This window comes from Schistocerca americana, chromosome X (genome assembly GCF_021461395.2).
Source record: "Schistocerca americana isolate TAMUIC-IGC-003095 chromosome X, iqSchAmer2.1, whole genome shotgun sequence".
NCBI classification, from domain to species: Eukaryota; Metazoa; Arthropoda; class Insecta; order Orthoptera; family Acrididae; genus Schistocerca; species Schistocerca americana.
Window position 1 is genome coordinate 701,166,383 of NC_060130.1, and position 19,878 is coordinate 701,186,260.

The 19,878-nt window shown below is 41.8% G+C and overlaps 1 protein-coding gene across 1 annotated transcript in view; it reads right to left on the minus strand.

Annotated features, from left to right (window-relative positions):
- Positions 1-19,878, minus strand: part of LOC124555791 (vacuolar protein sorting-associated protein 41 homolog) — a 134,952-nt gene that overhangs the window by 73,507 nt on the left and 41,567 nt on the right. Inside the window, exons 6-7 of the mRNA XM_047129852.1 lie at positions 15,847-16,001; positions 4,707-4,925 (exon numbers count right to left, since the gene is read on the minus strand). Coding sequence (XP_046985808.1) covers positions 4,707-4,925; positions 15,847-16,001 — 374 coding nt within the window. The remainder of the gene's footprint in view (positions 1-4,706; positions 4,926-15,846; positions 16,002-19,878) is intronic.

Consider the following 19,878-nt stretch of genomic DNA (forward strand, 5'->3'; position numbering starts at 1 on the left):
TAGAGCTGCAGCAGTGTAGAGTGATCTGCACACCAGTTGGTGTCACTCAGGCAGCAGAAGGCATTGAGGTGCTGCCAACACTTCCCCTTAAGCTGACAAAGGTGAGGAATCCAAGTCAATCGGGCATTGAAAACCAGTCCTAAGAATCAATATGTCTCCACTACAGTGAGTGGATCGTCATTAAGGTAAAGTTCTGGTTCGAGATGAATGGTATGACGCTGACAGAAGTGCATAACACACAATTTCGTGGCTGAAAACTGGAAGTCGTGGGCTAGAGCCCATGACTGCGCCTTGTGGATGGCTCCCTGTAGGTGCCGTTCAGCAACACCAGTACTGGAGCAGCAGTATGATATGCAGAAGTCGTTCGTATACAGAGAAGGTGAGACGGATGACCCTACAGCTGCTGCTAGACTGTTAATGGCCACTAAAAATAGAGATACACTCAATATGGAGCCCTGCGGGACCCCATTCTCCTGGATATGGGAGGAGCTATGCGAGGCACCAACTTGGACACGGAAAGTATGGAGCACCAGGAAATTTTGATAAAATTCGGGAGCGGGCCCCAGAGACCACACTCATACAATGTGGCAAGGATACAATGTCGCCAGGTCGTGTCGTAAGCTTTTCGTAAATCAAAACAGAGGGCAACAAAGTGTTGGCATCTGGAAAAGGTTGTTCATATGGCAGACTCAAGGGACACAAGATTATCAGTGGAAAAGCGATCCTGACAGAAACCGCCCTGACATACAGATAGTAGGCCATGGGACTCCAGGACCTAACCCAACTGCCAACCCACCATAAGTTCTAGCAGCTTACAAACAACGTTGGTGAGGCTGATGGGTCTACTAGCTATCCACATCATGCGGGTTTTTACCGGGTTTGAACACTGGTATGATGGTGCTCTCCCACCATTGCATGAGATCAAGTTGAAGATGATGAGATGTCACTTGTAGTTGGACAAGAGATCTTTAATCATTCGTCTGTGGATTTGGTCCGGCCCAGGAGCTGTGTCAGGGCAATGTGCAAGTGCGCTGAGGAGCTCCCAATCTGTAAATGGGGCATTATAGGGTTCACTGTGGCGTGTAGTGAACGAGAAGGCTTTCCCTTCCATCCGTCATTTGATAGTGAGAAAGACTGGGGGATAATTCTCCAACGCGGAGGCTCGAGCATAGTGCTCAGCAGTCGCATTTGTGTAGGTAGATAACATGCCATTTAAGTTAACGCCAGGGACACCTGTTGGGGTCTGGTACCCAAAAATGCGTCTGATCTTCGTCCAGACTTGGGAAGGTGATGTATGGCACCCAGTGGTCGGGACGTACCTCTCCCAACACTCCTGTTTCCATCTTTTTATAAGCTGGTGAACATGGGCACAGAGCCCTTTCAAAGCTATTAGGTGTTCCAGAGTAGGGCGCCACTTATGTCACTGTAGAGCCCACCTATGCTCTTTAATAGCCTCAGCAATTTCCGGCGACCACCAAGGTACTGTCTTTTGCCGGGGGCACCCTAAGGAACAATGGATCACGTTTTCTGCAACAGAAACAATCGTTCTAGTGACCCACTCAACCACCATACTGATGGTACCATATGGGGGAGATCCAACGGTGACAGCAGAGGTGAAAGCTTCCAGTCTGCCTTGTTTAAAGCCCATCTGGGTAGGCGTCCGTTGACATGATGCCAGGGAGCGACAGAAAGATGGGGAAGTGGTCACTATCATACAAGTCATCATGGGCTCTCCAGTGGACAAATGGGAGAAGTCCTGGGCCGCAAAGTGATACATCAATGGCTGAGTAAGTACCATGAGCCACACTGAAATGTGTGGGGGCCCCAGGATTTAGGAGGCAGAGATTGAGCTGAGACAGTAAATTTTCGAAATCTCTACCTCGGCCAATAAGCATGGTGCTACCCAACAAGAGGTTATGGGTGTTAAAATCTCCCAAAAGTAGGAAAAGTTTAGGGAGTTGTTGAATCAATGCAGCCAAGAGGTTCATGGGTACTGCACCATCTGGAGGAAGATATATGTTGCAGACAGTTATTTCCTGCATCGTCCTTATCCTGACAGCCACAGCTTCAAGAGGAGTGTGAGGGTTCACTACATACCGCGTTCAGGACGTAGACGCAAACTGCACCTGACTCTTGTAATAACCTCTATAGCCGTGGAGGGCAGGGGTTCCCATTGCTGGAAATCAGGTTTCCTGGAGGGAATGCAGAAAGCAGGTGTAAAGCTTAACAGTTGCCGTAGCTCAGCCAGGTGGTTAAAAAAAAAAAGACAGTAATTCCACTGGAGGGTGACATTATCATGAGGCTCGGAAGGCATGAAGCATGCAAGGAGGCAGGTTACACCTCAGGGCTACCTGCTGCCACCAATTGAGTATTTATATCGATTCCCACTGCGGATGAGGCATCAGTGAGATCCAGGTCCTCAGTGGATGCTAAGATTTCCACCTCATCTACATATGCAGAATTGGTAGTGAGTGGTGCTGTTGGGGGCACCTGAGGGTCCTGTTTCTTAGTCTTTTCTTCTTTTTTTTCTTCATTTGCTTACCCTCTCGCTTCTCTTTAGGGGATTGCTGGGAGGACTTCTCCGAAGTAGCTTCAGGCATGGAGGAAGACCCGAAGCTCTTCGTCCAACAGCTTTTGGCTCCTTTAGCCACTGGTGAGTGTCCGCTGTGGCATTAGTGGAGACCTTGGGAGAGAGGGTCCCAAGGGCTGTTACTTCTCCGGCTGGGGGAGGGGACCGATGTCCCCTGGGTTTGGGATGCCTTGCTCCCAAAGTAGATACTTTGGGAGCAACGAAAGAAGACGTGCCCCCAGCCAACTGGAAGGGGGAGGAAGATGGGCGGCCCTGAGGGCCCACTGGAGTAACCTTAGATGATGGGTGTAACAGCGTCATCAATGGTGATGCCGTCATGGAGGCAGCATAAGAAGATAGCATGGGAACAGGGTTCAGTCTTTCATATTTGAGTTTAGCGTCGTGGTAAGACAGCCTGTCCAGGATCTTGTACTCCATAATTTTGCGCTCCTTTTGGAGTACCAGGCAGTCTGGCAAGAAGAGGGAGTGATGCTGTCCACAGTTCACACAGGTTGGAGGAGGTGCACATGGAGTATTCAGATGCAGCAAATGTCCGCAGTCTCTACATGTGGCGCTGGAAGGGCACTGGGAGGACATGTGCCCAAATTTCCCCCCGCATAGGGGGAGGGACATAGGTTTTGACGTCACATCAGTACACCATCACCTTGACCTTTTCAAGTAACGAATCACCCTCAAAAGCCAAGATGAAGCCCATCAGTGGCAACCCTATTGTCTTTGGGTCCCCTATAAATGCACTGGATGAAATGAACACTCTGCTGTCCTAAATTGGCACGTAGCTCGTCATCGGACTGTAATAGCAGGTCGCGATGAAAAATAGTTCCCTGGACCATATTGAGGCTTTTGTGGGTAGTGACTGAAACAGGAATATCACCCAGCCTGTCACAGCCGAGTAATGCCTGGGACCGGGTTGGGGATGCCGTCTGAATCAAAACAATCCCATTGTGCATTTTGGACAGTGCTGTCAGTTCCCTGAACTTATCCTCCATGTGCTCAGCAAAATACAGAGGCTTTGTTTCCAGAAAGGAGTACCCATCAGTTCTGCTGTACACCAAGTAACAGGGCGAATATGAATTCTGTCACTTTGAAGCCTTATGTTCCTCCCAAGGTGTTGCAAGGGAGGGGAACGATTTAGGGGCATATCTGTCAGCAATGAAATCAACCTTTATTTTCTTAGAGACTTCTGGGGCGATTTGGTCCCCAGAGAAAGATGACTTAGTCCACTTCGTCACGGGTCATCCACCCTGATGCCACCCACTCCGATCAGGGGCTCTCCCCACGGGCACCACCCAGCCTCAGCAAAGGCCACCTGACATGATGGCCATTGCCGGGAGTCCTGATGCCCCAGGAAGACAGACATCTACTCCTTGGCATACGTGGGGAGTTTACTGCTCAGGCATCAGCAGTGCCGCCCCTGTGTTGTCAGGGGGCTTCCACCAAATGGGTACATGATAACCCCACCACAACGGACTGGCTACCATGCTGGATATTGGGCACAGAGAAATCCAATCTTGTCATGGGGGCAAAAGAGGACAGGAAGAAGATGATATACCCCAGAAAGTGTCCTCACCCGAATAGTTGAATTGCAGGTGGAGATGTGAAGTCATTATGACAAGAGGTTCAGGAGATCGAATCTAAGAGTGCTATGGATAACTCATGCACCATGTAAGGCGTCCTTCCCCATATGGCTCGCACTTCTGTAGAATTTGGAAAGTGGCAGGGCAAACCATAAAATGGGACCTGAACTTATAGGGCCAAAAAGAGGGAGACTCCTTTTAGTCACCTCTTACGACAGGCAGGAACACTTCGGGCCTATTCTAACCCCTGGACCTGCGGGGGGGACAAATGAGTTGGGCATAGTTGCAGTATTTCAGTACAAAGCATAATTTTGAAATATGAACTTTGTACCAGGTTACAGCAGACCTGTAGCATTGTCACATTTTTTGTCTCTTATCCATACACTAACTATGCACATGGTCATATATTTTACTTTAAATTATGGCACCAGATTGTGCATTTGCAATCAGTGATGAAGATGGAATTTTTGTTTTTGTTACAGTTCAATCCAATATTCTATAAACTATTCATACATTTAATGAAAATATATATGAATACTAACCCAGATGATACTCATTGCATTTGTACTCCTGGTAACCTCTCATTGAAAGGCTATCTGTACATATTTCAGTATAATCATCAGTTCCTGGTTCCACTACATATAATTGTGGCCGTTGTGCTTTGCCTTTAGAATCTGGCTCTTTTGAATATCCCAGTAACACCAAATTACTGTTTAATGGTCCAATTCCACATATGTAAAATTCTGTAGTGAAAGTTGACACTGTAACAAGAAATTGATGTATTCAGCACTACTGATGGTATATACTGAATAGAAGGAAACCATCTCAATAGTATCATTGTACAATATATTTTGACAATCTTGAATGGAAATTTTGAGTTATGTATGAGTGTTTGTCTGGAAATAGAATTTCTACAGCTAGACATTATTTTTTATTTATTTTTGTTTCTATGCTACTAATTTTTGGATCAAAACTCCATGATCAAGCACACTTGCATACAAATGACAAATAAAAATTGAGTCTCAGCATAAAGATACAAATGTTGGCAAATTACATTATGAATAAAAAATGTGACACTTGCATAATATTCTAAAATATTTATTGTTTAACTAGATGATTTACGGCTGTTAATCCATTATCAGGTACAAAAATAAATATATGTAGCAGAGAATTGTGTGAGCTGAAACCAAATGCAGCCAATGAGTCTCTCAATTGGCTGTAAAAGACGAAAATTATTAGCATACAACATAAGACTAAAGTCAACAGACTCATTTCAATAAAAATGTGAAGTAAAAACTACTTAGCTTAGATAAAATGTATGGTAAGTTGAGTTAGCAAACTATTTGTGAATTACTAGCAGTATACTGCTGTTATAATCTAATTTATGTAATGCTCGATACGACAGTAATCCTTACTTTTTGTAATAGATAATTACTAAGTGATAATCCCAGAATCCAGAACACAAAATCAGTTGCAATTTGCTTATCTAAAAGCTTCCACCGGGCAAACAAAATTTGATTTTCAATATTTTGCCTATTTATTGATTGAATTTAAAATTTTAAACAATTGTCATAACCTAGTCATTAAGGGGCATAATCTTATGTTAAATGTTTTACACGATAGGACAAGTATTGCAGTTAGAGACTGTGTGTTTGTCTTGAGGCAGTATAACTGATGGGGCACAAATAATGGGACTTTTATTCATTGCATATTTAAGGAGGAGGGCACTTGGAGATTTCCAAGGAACTTTACACACAATTTCAAATCTTTACGAAACTTTTTCTCAGCAACACCCCTCACAAAATGATGAAAGGAAAAAACGTTTATCATTTATTACATTTTCACTGTTTATGCAGTAAAACTTCAGCATCAGACATAATGTTCACACCACACTTTGCAGTCAATATATACATGTATCACTGAAAGCACCTGCAAAATAATAACACTGTACAGCACATAGTTCAGAAGATTCGACATCATTAACATTGATATGCCTGAAAACTTCCTTTTGCTTAAAATGGAGAGAAAGTTACTGAGACTATATTCATCCAGTATTAGTGACTTCCAACAAAATTTAAGCATAATTTCAAACTTTTTCTACAGTTTTTCTCACTCACATGCTTAATATCAAATATTTAGCACATTAACTCATTTCTAAAGAATAGACATTGAAGCTGTAGCTTACTGGTGGCTACATTATCTGCTAAGCAAATAGCAATACACTTCATCATTAGAATGAAACAGGTATGATATACTTGAAAGCAGTAAAACAGCCAAGAAGGAATAATGATTACAATATAATACAACTGAAATAAAATAGACTATCAACCTACATTTTTCAGAGCAGAATTTACCCCATAGGCATCTATTTGATGCACATGTAAAAAATTACAAAGTACATCATCTGCTCAAGCTTTATACCAAATGTAAGACAGGATAGTATGGAAAGTGGTATGGTTAAAACATTAGAAAGTGTAACATCCTGGTCTACACAGCACAGAGAGTGAGATGTTTATGCAGAACAACATTGCATAGCACTGAAATAAATGAAAAAATCTGTTAGTACAATGTCAGGCACTTGTTTATGCCAGATGGCTGTCCACCATTTACTAAACTCAGTGAAAATGCATCTTGATCTCATTTATTTTAATGCAAATGTGAAGTGTTCCTTCTTTCATTCTGTATGATCCAATAACAGATGTTCTTGAAAAAGGTGCTGTGACCACGAAACCAGTAGCAACAAATACATAAATAAGCACCCTTTCAATGTCCTCCGTCAATCCCACCTGGTAAGGATCCCACACCGCGCAGCAATATTCTAACAGAGGACGAACGAGTGTAGTGTAAGCTGTCTCTTTAGTGGACTTGTTGCATCTCCTAAGTGTCCTGCCGATGAAACGCAACCTTTGGCTCACCTTCTCCACAATATTATCTATGTGGTCTTTCCAACTGAAGTTGTTCGTAATTTTAACACCCAGGTACTTAGTTGAATTTACAGCCTTGAGAATTGTACTATTTATTGAGTAATCGAATTCCAACGGATTTCTTTTGCAACTCATGTGGATCACCTCACACTTTTCATTATTTAGTGTCAACTGCCACCTGCCACACGATACAGCAATCTTTTCTGAATCGTTTTGCAACTGATACTGGTCTTCGGATGACCTTACTAGATGGTAAATTACAGCATCATCTGCGAACAACCTAAGAGAACTGCTCAGATTGTCACCCAGGTCATTTATATAGATCAGGAACAGCAGAGGTGCAAGGGCAGCCATGGGGCCCCTGGGTTGGAGCAGGTGATGGGGCACCCTTCCAATCCCTCAAGCAGCCAACGAGGCTAATGTGACCTACGTCACACTGAGGAGTAGAAATCAATTTCATTTGTAAAATGGGAAACCAGATCAGCTGTTTTGGCATCATTCGCTAGCACCAGAGGCAATGCGTCAGCTAATATTTTGGTGTAAGGTGGTCAAATTAGGGTAGTTCAGTAGGATGTGGGCCACCATCAGATGGGCACCACACTGATAGTGTTGTGGATCTTCATGTTGGAGAATGTGGTCAGGGGTCAGCCACGAAACACCAGTGTGAAGCCAACAGAGAACAGTAGATAACCTACCATGAGCACAAAGGCAAGACTGAAACTTGGCAATGGTCCACTTGATGGTTTGCAGTTTATTCTGAGAAACTAGGGCATGCCGATAAACGTTCCAAGCCTCCAAAAATTGACGGCGTACTGTCGACCGAAGGTCCGGTTCCAGTACCCCCATCTTCAGATTCCAACTTGGCCAACTGTTCAGTGCGTTCATTCCCTGGGATCCCAACATGACCTGAGTCCATACAAAGATGGTCGACCAATTACAAAGGAGATCCTCGATAGTCACAATCGATGGATGTCAACGGTAGCACTGCTTGATAGCTCAAAGACTACTCACAGGGTCACTGTCGATTAATAATGTCTTGCTAGTGCAAGAACAAACATGGTGTTCATCAACATCCACAGTTGAGGAGCAATAGTAAATGCAAAAATTGTCAACATACAGGAAGGGTGACACTGTAGAACCTACAGCCACAGCTAGACCACTGATAGCAACTAGAAAAAGGGGCACACTCAATAAGGAGCCCCGCACAACCCCATTCTATTGTATATGTGGGAAGCACCGACTTGAACCCAGAATATATGGTGTGACGAAGTTGGGAGCAGGCACCGGAGACCAAACTCACGTAGGGTAACAAGGATGTAGTGATGTCATGTGGTGTCATAAGCCTTTTGTAAGTTAAAGAAGAATTAGGTGTTGGTACTGGGCAAAAACACCCAGACTCCAGGTGGACCAAACTGTAAGCAGTAGAATGGCCCTGGCAAAAACCACCCCAGGACGGGGCCAGAAGACTCCAAGACTCAAGGTACTAACACTGCCGCCAGCTCATCATATGTTTGAGCAGCTTGCAGAGAACATTAGCGAGACTAACTGGATGACAGCTGTCCATCTCAAGGTGGTGGTTACCCGGTTTCAGTACTGGGACAATGACACTTCCTCACCAATGAGACAGGAACTCACCCTTGCTTCAGATCCACTTGAAAATGGCGAGGACGTGCCACTAGCTATCTACCGATAGGTGTTTGAGCCTTTGTCTGTGGATGCAGTCTGTACCTGGAGCCAGGGGTGCCAACTTATAAAAAATATTGGGGGGGGGGGGGGGGGGGGCTATACTGGGGGTCTTGCCCTGGGAAATTTTCTAAATTTTAGACAAAAATGGTGAGTTTTAAAGTTTTTTTTAGCATTTTAGAGTCATGTGATCAACATTAGAACCCCGAAAACTGGACTCTCGATAACTCGGCATTCTGGGAAACTCGACAAGCTTTTTTTGGCTTTGAAAAAAGAAACGAAACATAAAAATGCATGGGATTTTCTTAAAAAGGTAATTTAACTTACAGTAATAATCATGCTTGTAGACTGTTACAGAGGAGTGAATATACAGCTCTGAAAAGACTGAAATTATATTTAAATAAATCCTAAACTACCATTAAAAGAATAAAACATGAAATATTGTTGTCGCACAGTAATAGCACTTTGACTAATAAGTGAAACAGCTAATTTAAGCTTACATTGAATAAGGCTCAGGGTTCATTAAATAAAAACAATATCTCAAAGTTAATGCTTTAATAGAGTTAATAAAGTTAATGCATTATGCCTAATACTTTCAGTCAAAAAGTACGTAAATAGCGGGTTTCAATTGGGTCTTACACCCTAAAAATATTTAAGTATTTGAAAATAACTAATACAGTACTATAGTAATATAGTAATACAGTACTGAACTACTACTAATATTTCGAAACTGAGGGTTCCAGGTGCTTCTGCTCCAGTCCTTTTGATGTCACTCCAGCCGCAGCACTGGCCTGCCAGCGCCAGACTTTACCCGAAGGTTTGCGCACCAGGACAAATTCTAACTGTGCCCACAGCACTGTAACACTCTTACAATTCACACCACTCGTTTTCAGTTAACCTGCTTACTACCATAATAATTATTTGTTTTAACTCATTACTGAATGTCTTTTAAAAGGTAGCTATCATACTATCATCCAACAAGGGAAATAAAATATTCCACCATAATTTTGTGATTTCTTAAATTTTTGGGGGGGGGGGGGGGCTAAGCCCCCCCCAATGAATTTTTGAGGGGGCTAGGGCCCCCTCAGGCCCCATGGAGTCGGCGCCTGTGCCTGGAGCTGTGTCACGGTGAAGGACTAGGACACTGAGGAATTCCCACTCACTGTGTGGAGCATTGTACGTCTCCAGGTGCTGTGTAGTGAAAGGTAAGTGAATTCGCTCCACCCACTGTTTGAGGATATGAAATGCAGACTGATAATTCTCAGACACAGAGGCTTCAGCATAATGCAAAGTAAAATGTTTAGCAACAGTGTCTGGACCAATTTAGCCAATACCATTCACAGAGACATTAGGTACACCTGTAGGGGACTGGCATCCATAAACACATTGAAGCTTTGTCCAAACATTTGAGGGAGAGATACACAGTCCAATGATAGCAACAAACCATTCCCAGCATTCTAGTTTCTGTCAGTTTATGAGGTGGTGGGTCCAGGCATGTACGCGTTTAGAGGCAGTAAGGTGCTCCATCAATGGATGTCACTTATGGCATTGGAAAGCACATCTGCCATCCCCGGCCACAGTGATTTTGGGGGTCCATCAAGGTACTGTCTTCCAATGGGGAGGTCCTGAGGGATAGGGGATCACTAAGACAGTTGTCAATAGGATGGTTGCATTTAAGGTCCTGAGAGCTGCATTAATACTTCCATATGGCAGAGTGCTAAGGGAGATGACACAGGTGAAGGCATCTCAGTCAGCTGTGTTGAGAGCCCGTCTGGGTGGATGCCCAAAGAGATGTTGCGGGAGAGTCCAGACGATCAGAAAATGATCACTGACACTCTATCATGGACTCCCCAGTGGAAGGAGGGGAGAAGACCTGGGCTGCAAATGGAAAGATCAATGGCTGAATAAGACCTATATGCCACACCGAACTGTGTGGGAACACCAGTATTCCAGAGGCAAAGATCGAGCTCTGTGAGCAAGTTTTCGACAGCTTTACTGTGGGCAGTGATCATAGTTCCACCCCACAGTAAGTTGTGGGCATTGAAGTCATCCAGAATAAGGAAATTTGGAATAAGCTAGAAATGAATGTGGACAATGCGGCCTCAGATATTTCACCATCAGGAGGGAGATACACATTACAGGTGGTGAACTCCACCCAACGCTCTGTCGTAGTCAGTTATATTCTTAAAATAAACCCTACAGTCACAGGAGGTAGGGGTTTGCAATGCTGTGAACCCAGTTTCCTATAGAACAACGCAGAAAGTAGAGGAAATGCATAAGAGATATTGTAGCTAAGCCAGATGATGGAATAAACCACTACAGGTCCACTAGAGGACCTCGCTGCCAGTATACCATGGAGGCATGAAGAGACTATAGGGACAGGTCATGCCTCAGGGTAACCTGCTTCCATTGGTTGTGAGGATATGGCGTCAATACACATCGTTTCCTGAGACATTTCTGTGGAGAATCAGGTGCCACAGGGACCACCAGGAACTCCGCCTCACGTACAGAGTCATCGAAACACATGGGGTCTGGTAGCATGGGGACCACTGGAACCTCCTTTGTATTGGAGGTCTTATTTTTGTCCCTCTTCTCCCTGGATAATTTCAATGTCCACAAGGGTTTTCTGCCCTAGTTTCAGGAAGAGAGCAGAAATGCAAAACTCTATGATCTGCAACTTGGGACTCCTTCAGCCAATGGCTGGAATCAGGTGCAGATTAGCAGAATCCTGGGAGAGGAGCATCCTGGTGGACCATTTACTGGTGGGAAACGCTAGAAGAGGGTGTTGCTTTTCCAGTGGAAGTTGGGAATCAATATCCCCAGTCAGTGGAGAGTCAATGCACCCAAAGTGGGTATGGGGGAAGCAGTTGGAGGCGGCTGCCCAACCCCTGGGGAAACACGTGTAGTCAAGCAGCCCCGACAAACTGTCACAGAAGGCATGAAGAACGAGGGTACTGTTGCTGGAGAGGACAATGTCATCGTAGCCATATCAACTGTCATCACGTACATAAAGGATGCAAACCATCATACTCCATCTTGGCCACTTAATATGTAGTCGGTCATGAGTCTTTTATTCTTTCATTTTATTTTCTTTGGAAGCCTGTGCAGTCTGGTGAACAGGGACAATGGTTCTTCCTGCAGTTTATGGGAGGAGGAACACATGGCTTCACACTGCATCAATACACCATCACATTGACCTTTTCAGCAAGAAGCCACTTTCAAAGGCAAAGATGAAGGCTCCATTGTTCTTTGGTCCCCACTGGACAAGACAGACAAAATGCACACTCCATGACTCCAAACTGGCATGCAACTATCACAGGTCTGTAAAAGGAGATCATGGTGTAAGATGATACCTTGTGCCACACTGAGACTGTTATAGTGAGTTATTGTTACAGGAATGTCACCCAGCTTGCCACAGGTGAGCAGCACCCATGACTGAGCAAGGAGGGGTGTTTTAATCAGAATGGAGTCACTTTCCATTTTTTGAAATCACTGTTAATTCCCCAAACCTGCTCTTAAGGTGTTCAACAAAGAACAGTGACTTTGTAGTAAAAAATGATTCCAATTGGTCCTAGAACAAACTAAGTTTTGGGGGGAGTATTTTTTCCCTTGTCCCTGAGCCTTATGTTCCTCCCACAATGTAGCCAGGGAAGCATACATTTTGGGGGTATCTCTCTCTGTGTTGTACCATTAGAAGAGACTGCTGAGGCCATGTGACCATCAGCAGAAGACAGCTGAATTCGCTTCATGTGACTGTCTTCTGCAAGGGTGCCACTCACTCTCAATGAGGGCTCTCTCCATGAGTGCCAACCAGCCGTAGCCAATAAATCATTGCCCGGAGTCCCCGTGCCCCAGCCAGGATAGGTACATATGCCTTGGCATGTAGGGGGAGTTTCCAGCTCAGGCACCAACAGTGCAATCCTTGCACGCTCAAGCGGCTACCACCATGCATGATCCCCCCACAATAGAATAGCTACCGTACTGGATTTTCGGCATAATATCTTTGAAAGAAAGTAAGGATGCAAAGATCTGCGCTTCTGTAAAATTTGTAAATGAAACAGCAGGTCAATCCCAGCAATGGGGACCATATAATGAAGAATGAAAAGTTGTAAAATTCTACAAAAACTAAATCCAAGAACGGTCGGCACCAAGAAGATCATCTAATGGAAAGACAGGGGAAAAAAGAATAGTAGTAGTAGCATAGACATGCAGTATAAGAAGGAAAGCAGTGCTGCAAGGACCATGGCCTCTCACGGTGGCCAAGCAGATACCCACAAAAAGAGATGCGAGCCCCCCCGGGGGAGGGGGGGGGGGGGCGACATTTAGGGATACAGTGCAAATTATTAAGTGCTGTGTAGAAAGGTGCAAAAAGCAATGGGGCATTGCAAAAATTGACTGTTGAAGCTAATTTTTTTTTTGGTCACAGAGGATCATGTATGACTGCCGACAGAATACTGATGAATAGTGAACAATCAATGGAATACAAAAAACAATATGAAAAATGATAACTACTCACAGTATAAACAAATTGCAGTATTGACCTGTGGATAGTTACATAAACAGAGTGTTAATGAGGACAGTTTATCTTATGAACTGGTGTTCCCAGGTTTATCTCTTCTTTCCTACTTTCTGACACACTAATGCACGTGGGTTTTTATTTGTCTCAGTACCTTCATTCCTTGTAAGCTGTGCCTTAACAGTCCACTGGCACCAATGTGTAAAGATTCCGTGAATTATAAAGGCTCAGTCACTGATCACATAAGATATAGTTTGCAAACAGATCTACAGGAGGCAGAACAGTCATCAAATACATTTGAAACTTCATTGTTCTGGAGTATGTGCACAAGTAAAGCTGCAAATGTACTAGCAGGAAACTGCCATCCTTACATGAATGACTTCTTATAAGATTACTATGCTTGTCTTCCACTTCATTCTGGAGAATCATTCATGAACTGCAAATAAACAACCTGTATGACTGCTTACAGAGAAAAGGGGGGAGGGGAGAAAGGAAGATAGAACTCAATCTGCATACACAAGTTTCATGAATCGGTGGAAACGTTTTGTTGCAAACATTAATTCACACTTCATATAAACAGATACAAAGGAAGATGCAGTTAAATAATGAATGAAATGCAACTTCTCAGTGACAGGTCACTGGAAGTCATGGGTTTTTTTATACCAGATCTCTCAGCAAAACTACTTTATGAGGATCCAGATGTTTGCCAACAGAGTTCTATATACCTGTTACACATTGATAGAACAAAACCCACAAGCATAAAACATTAACGTGTATTGTGAACACAAATACCCATCCTGATCATGTGCTTTAGATTTAGGGAAGGCAATTCAAACTGGCTGTGTAAAGAAGATAGTAACTACCTGAATGTGAATGGAACACATTAGTGAATGCTAACCAGAAGGAATATTCCCTCTCTAATTTGTATTCACTGTATTGCTATTCACCAAGGAGAATGTCAAAAGCAAGTAACAACTCATTTGTCTAATATGGCAGAATAGGGTCTGCAATATGAATGTACTCTGCAACTTATTGCTAAAAAAATTGTGGCGAGATAAAAGAAGTTTTACATAAAATGAATGAAATTTGGTAGGAGGCACAGTTCATCAGTTCACAGAAATGAGCATTATGTTGTTTTTGTGGCATTCTTTTAGATGTTTCTCAGTCATCCTGATGTTGTATTTTTCAACTTTCTAGAATTACAGAATTTTATGTCAGTTGTGTCTGGACCACACTGAGTCTCTGACTATAATGGACAGCAACTAACATTTAGTTCTTCAGTACCTTGAAAATACCACTTGGTGCTTGTGTTTAACATGCTTCTGTAGCTTTCCTTATGACACAGAATTGCCCTTCATTCATTCAAAACACGGGCCTTCTAAGAATAATATATAATTTTAGATGCATGCTGTATTCTTACAATACAATAAAATAGCTTGGAAATTTGCAACTTCTTCAAGAAACATGATAGTATACTTTCCAGATCATTCACATTTACAGATTTCTATTGCTACATTTTTTTAAGAGCTAGACAAAGAACATGAGGGAGGATTGAGATATCAGCTGCATATTAATTGTGAATACATCTTAAATTACACACACTACTTTAAAATATGTTATTTACTGATCTCACAGCTTATGATTACATTTGATGGAACACTGATGAAGCATTTTAACTGTAGTACCAAAAAGGTACTATACCCAGAACTTTTTAAGTGAATTAACATCATTGTTAATAATAATTCAGTGTCAATCCCTTGAGCAGAGAACGTTTCCAGTGATTATAAGAGAGCACATGTTACAGTTGCCTACAAGAAAAGGCAGAACTATTATTCTTCACCACTCTACCTTTAGGAAACTCTTAGATCACAGTAAAGATCAAATACATGTACCCTATCTGGTTGAAACTTACCTCTTCATGGTAACATAGGTACTTTCTCATAATACTTAATATTCAAAACCCATCTTGTATTGTTCAAGGATCACAATCTGAGAATCATAAAAAGTTGTAACTAAAATGATTAAGTGTTTCCACACTTTCAAGAAACTTTCAGTATTGCTCAGATGCCCACTAAGAAAATATGTTTATATATCAACCTGTTGCAAAGGTTAGAAACTACAACTTACAGTACAGAAACCAAAAGTGGTGTAGTTCAAAAATGTAAACACATGGTGGTTGTTGGGAACTTGATTAATGGTTTACAACTGAGTCAATTATGTTATACAAACACCTTAAAGTAAAAATGTCTGGAATGTTGACATAAATTCAGTTACAGATGACTTCACTTATCAATAAGATAGTGGGAAACAACAATTTCTCTATGAAAGAGCTAGCTTACAAATTCAACAGCCACCACCTGATGATGTGGAACAGTTGCCTTCAGGAGATATTGTGGGATACAGAAAATATATGATCCGGTGGCTGACACAATGGTATACTGCTTATGGCACGATATACATCAATGAGGGAAATGTGAAATACGACTTACAAAATATGTAAATAGTAAGTAAAAACGACAAGAAATTACTATATATTTACAATATTAAAGAACATATCACCTGGTTCAACAACAAATTCTGGAAAGTCTCCTGCAACCATTTCTATAGGAGTTCTTTTCCTGATGATACATACACGCACTGTGTCAACCCATCCAACCAGAAGTGTAGTTGTAGTCTTCCAACACAGATTACAGCGATAACATTCTGGCAGTGCTCTACAGAAACAAATTAATATTTTAATATTTTGTTTTTAATTACAAATAAAAGTTTTCAGTTAACTATAACCCACTAACAGGTAATGGTTCAAATGGCTCTAAGCACTATGGGACTTAACATCTGAGGTCATCAGTCCCCTAGAACTTAGAACTACTTAAACCTAACTAACCCAAGGACATCACACACATACATGCCTTAGGCAGGATTCGAACCTGCGACCGTAGCAGTCACGCGGTTCCAGACTGAAGCGCCTAGAACTGCTCGGCCACTGCGGCCGGCACTAACAGGTTAGAAAAACTGGAAACACACATTTAACATTCACATATTATGAAAGTCACCACTTATGAAAAACTTGAGAGACTAACTAATGGAAAAGCAGACACATTTCAATAGCTGTTGCATATCAGTTGCAGCCCCTCACATGACCCAGTGATGTGATGAAAAGCAAGCTAGAAATGATGATGGCATGTAGGAAAATTGTATGCTGGGGAGGATGGAATAAATATAAACTGGGAAGAAAGAGGGTATGTGAGAGTCATGAAGAAGATGAATTGGTGGTGGTGGTGATAACATTGATGATAACAACAATTTTCAAAATAATAATAATAATAATAATAATAATGTTTAACCAATTCTTGCATACAGACCGTGCATTTCTGACATGTTGCTGTCACCAGCCTTGTTGACCCGTCTACTGTGTTCAATATCATCCTGCAATTTTTCCTTGAATCTCTTCATCTACATCTACATGGTTACTCTGCAATTCACACTTAAGGGCCTGGCAGGGGTTTCACTGAACCATTTTCATACCATTTCTCTACCATTCCACTCTCCAATGGCATGTTGGGAAAAAGGAACACCTAAATCTTTCTGTTCGAGCTCTGATTTTTCTTATTTTATTGTGATGATCATTTCTCCCTACATACGTGGGTGTCAACAAAACATTTTTGCATTCGGAAGAGAAAGTTGGTGATTGAAATTTCGTTAATAGATCTCGCCGCAAAGAAAACCGCCTTTGTTTCAGTGACTGCCACTGCAACTCGCGTATCATACCAGTGACACTATCACCCCTATTGCATGATAACACGAAATGAGCTGCCCTTCTTTACACTTTTTCGATGTCCTCCATCAATCTCATCTGGTAAGGATCCCACACCGCACAGCAATATTCCAGCAGAGGATGGACAAGTGTAATACAGGCTGTCTCTTTAGTGGGTTTGTCGCATCTTCTAAGTGTTCTGCCAACAAAGCGCAGTCTTTGTTTCACCTTCCCCACAATATTATCTATGTAGTCTTTCCAATTTAAGTTGCCCATAATTGTAATTCCTACATATTTAGTCAAATTGACAGCCCTTAGATTTGTACGATTTATCATATACCCAAAATTTATCGGATTTCTTTTAGTACCCAAGTGGATGACCTCGCACTTTTCTTTGTTTAGTGCCAATTGCCACTTTTTGCACCATACAGAAATTCTCTCTAGATCATTTTTTAACTGGAATTGACTGTCTGATGATTTTATTAGTTGGTAAATTAGAGCATCATCTGCAAACAATCTAAGGGGGCTGCTCAGATTATCACCTAGATCATTAATGTAAATCAGGAAGAGCAGAGGGCCTATGACACTACCTTGCAGGACACCAGATATCACTTCTGTTCTACTCGATGATTTACCATTTATCACTACGAACTCTTTGTACTATTAGAGTCCTGCAACCTGTATTTTTAAATTTAACTTGCACATTTCCATTTTCATGGCTGCACTAGTACATCTATTACCAATCTAGTACAGCCTTGTCCTTACGCAACCCATCTTAACATTTATGTTGAACTTCCTTGTTCCCTCGCTCAACACATGTGGACCTTCATTCATTATTTTTTCCCACCGTAAGTAGACATATTCTTTTGCTTATAGACCAATGGTCCACGAGTGTGGACCTTCTAGATCTTAGTTTTATAACCACAGAGCACCTTCCAAGCAATGATTCATCTGTTAGTTTACAGATGGTTGTATGCACAAAATGGTTACTTCTACAATTTGAAAAGGTATGAAAATAATTATTACGCCTAAATATTAGACAAATGAGAGTCTGTGTTTCTTACCTAACATTTGCTACCTATTCTAGATGATGATGATGATGATGATGATGATGTTTGGTTTGTGGGGCACTCAACTGCGCGGTTATCAGTGCCCGTACAAATTCCCAACCTTTGCTCAGTCCAATCTCGCCACTTCCATGAACGATGATGAAATGATGAGGACAACACAAACCTATTCTAGAGCATGAGAATTAGTTCAGATTTGAATTTTGTTTGTTACTGTAAAATAACCCATTTTCTGAATGTCCTCATATGTGGACCTTAAGTCATAATGCATACCTGCTAATTTCTATTTGGTGTTCATTAATGGAATACTGAAATAATTGTTATTTCTACACTCTATATCAATGCAAGAAATATTACCTGACGTGCAATTAGAAGCTCATCTTAATGACAGCAATGCAAACTTATCTGATTGGGAAAATGATGAATTCTTGTTTTAGACAAGATTGTCATGCTGAGCTTGATGAGACTGACTGGTAAAAACAACAATGATGTTAAGATGTGCCAGAAGCTAGGAAAGGAGGACACCCTTGTATAGTGAATTCCTCTGACACTGAAGCTGTAGATTATGTAGAAAATGTGAATAAAAAGCCAAGGAAAGCTGTGTTACAACCAATTTCAGAAGTTAGGTTTTACAATGTTGGCCAACTACCATAATTTGTTGAGGCCAGGAATGCCTCAAAATGCAGGAAACCTGGCTGCAATTCCAAGGTAAGAGACATGTGCATCAAATGTGGACTGTATTTGTGTGTTGCAAAAAAATTCTTTTGAAGCTTATAATAAAATGTACAGCAAAGATTTATTTACTGGTAGTAGCAAATTATTACTTGTCATAAATGTGTGTGATTATTATTTTCTTTCATTTATGAAATTGTCTGGTAGCGTCAGCAAAAACCTATATTGTAAATCATATACAGGGTGTTTCAAAAATGACCGGTATATTTGAAACGGCAATAAAAACTAAACGAGCAGCGATAGAAATACACCGTTTGTTGCAATATGCTTGGGACAACAGTACATTTTCAGGCAGACAAACTTTCGAAATTACAGTAGTTATTAATCTTCCTCACTTCAGTGAGGAAGAGTGTCCATAAGTTTCCTCATGGATGATACATTTAGCTGAAGTCATTCATTGATGATTAGACATTCTAGAGCTACCAAACTGTGGGGATCTTGACTGCTTTGTTTTCTCCACTGTTCCAAATAGTGCAGGACATTTTCTATGGCATTAATATTGGGTTACTTACTGTATCAGTAGAGGTGATATGCTGCTGAATGTTCATCGAAGAGGGAATGTATGTGAGCAGCACTATGAACACGGCTGTTTTTAACTTTGAAGATGTGAGCATTGACAACATACAAGTCATGAAAATATAGAGGAAAGGGCAACACTTGGTCACTGAGTAAACATTTTGGGCGATGTTCATGGTAACCTTGATGAGTGCGTCCAAGTTACAGTATGAAAAACCTCCCCCAAACATCACAGAACCACTTCCAACCTGAACTACACTCCCCATACACTGTGGCTTAAACAGCTCAGTGTTTGAAAAGAGGCAAAATCATGACTCACTGGATCACAGTAAATGCCTCCAGCCAGCTACCATCCAGTTTCCATGTTGTTTGGCCCACTGAAGAAATGCAGATCATGTGCCACTGTAAACAACATTCTTTAGTGAGGTTTGTGACTCCAAATGTCACTGCATGCAATTCCCTTCACAATATTCACTCAGAAACTTGTTCAGATGGACCATCTCTTCACTGACAGTAGCAGTT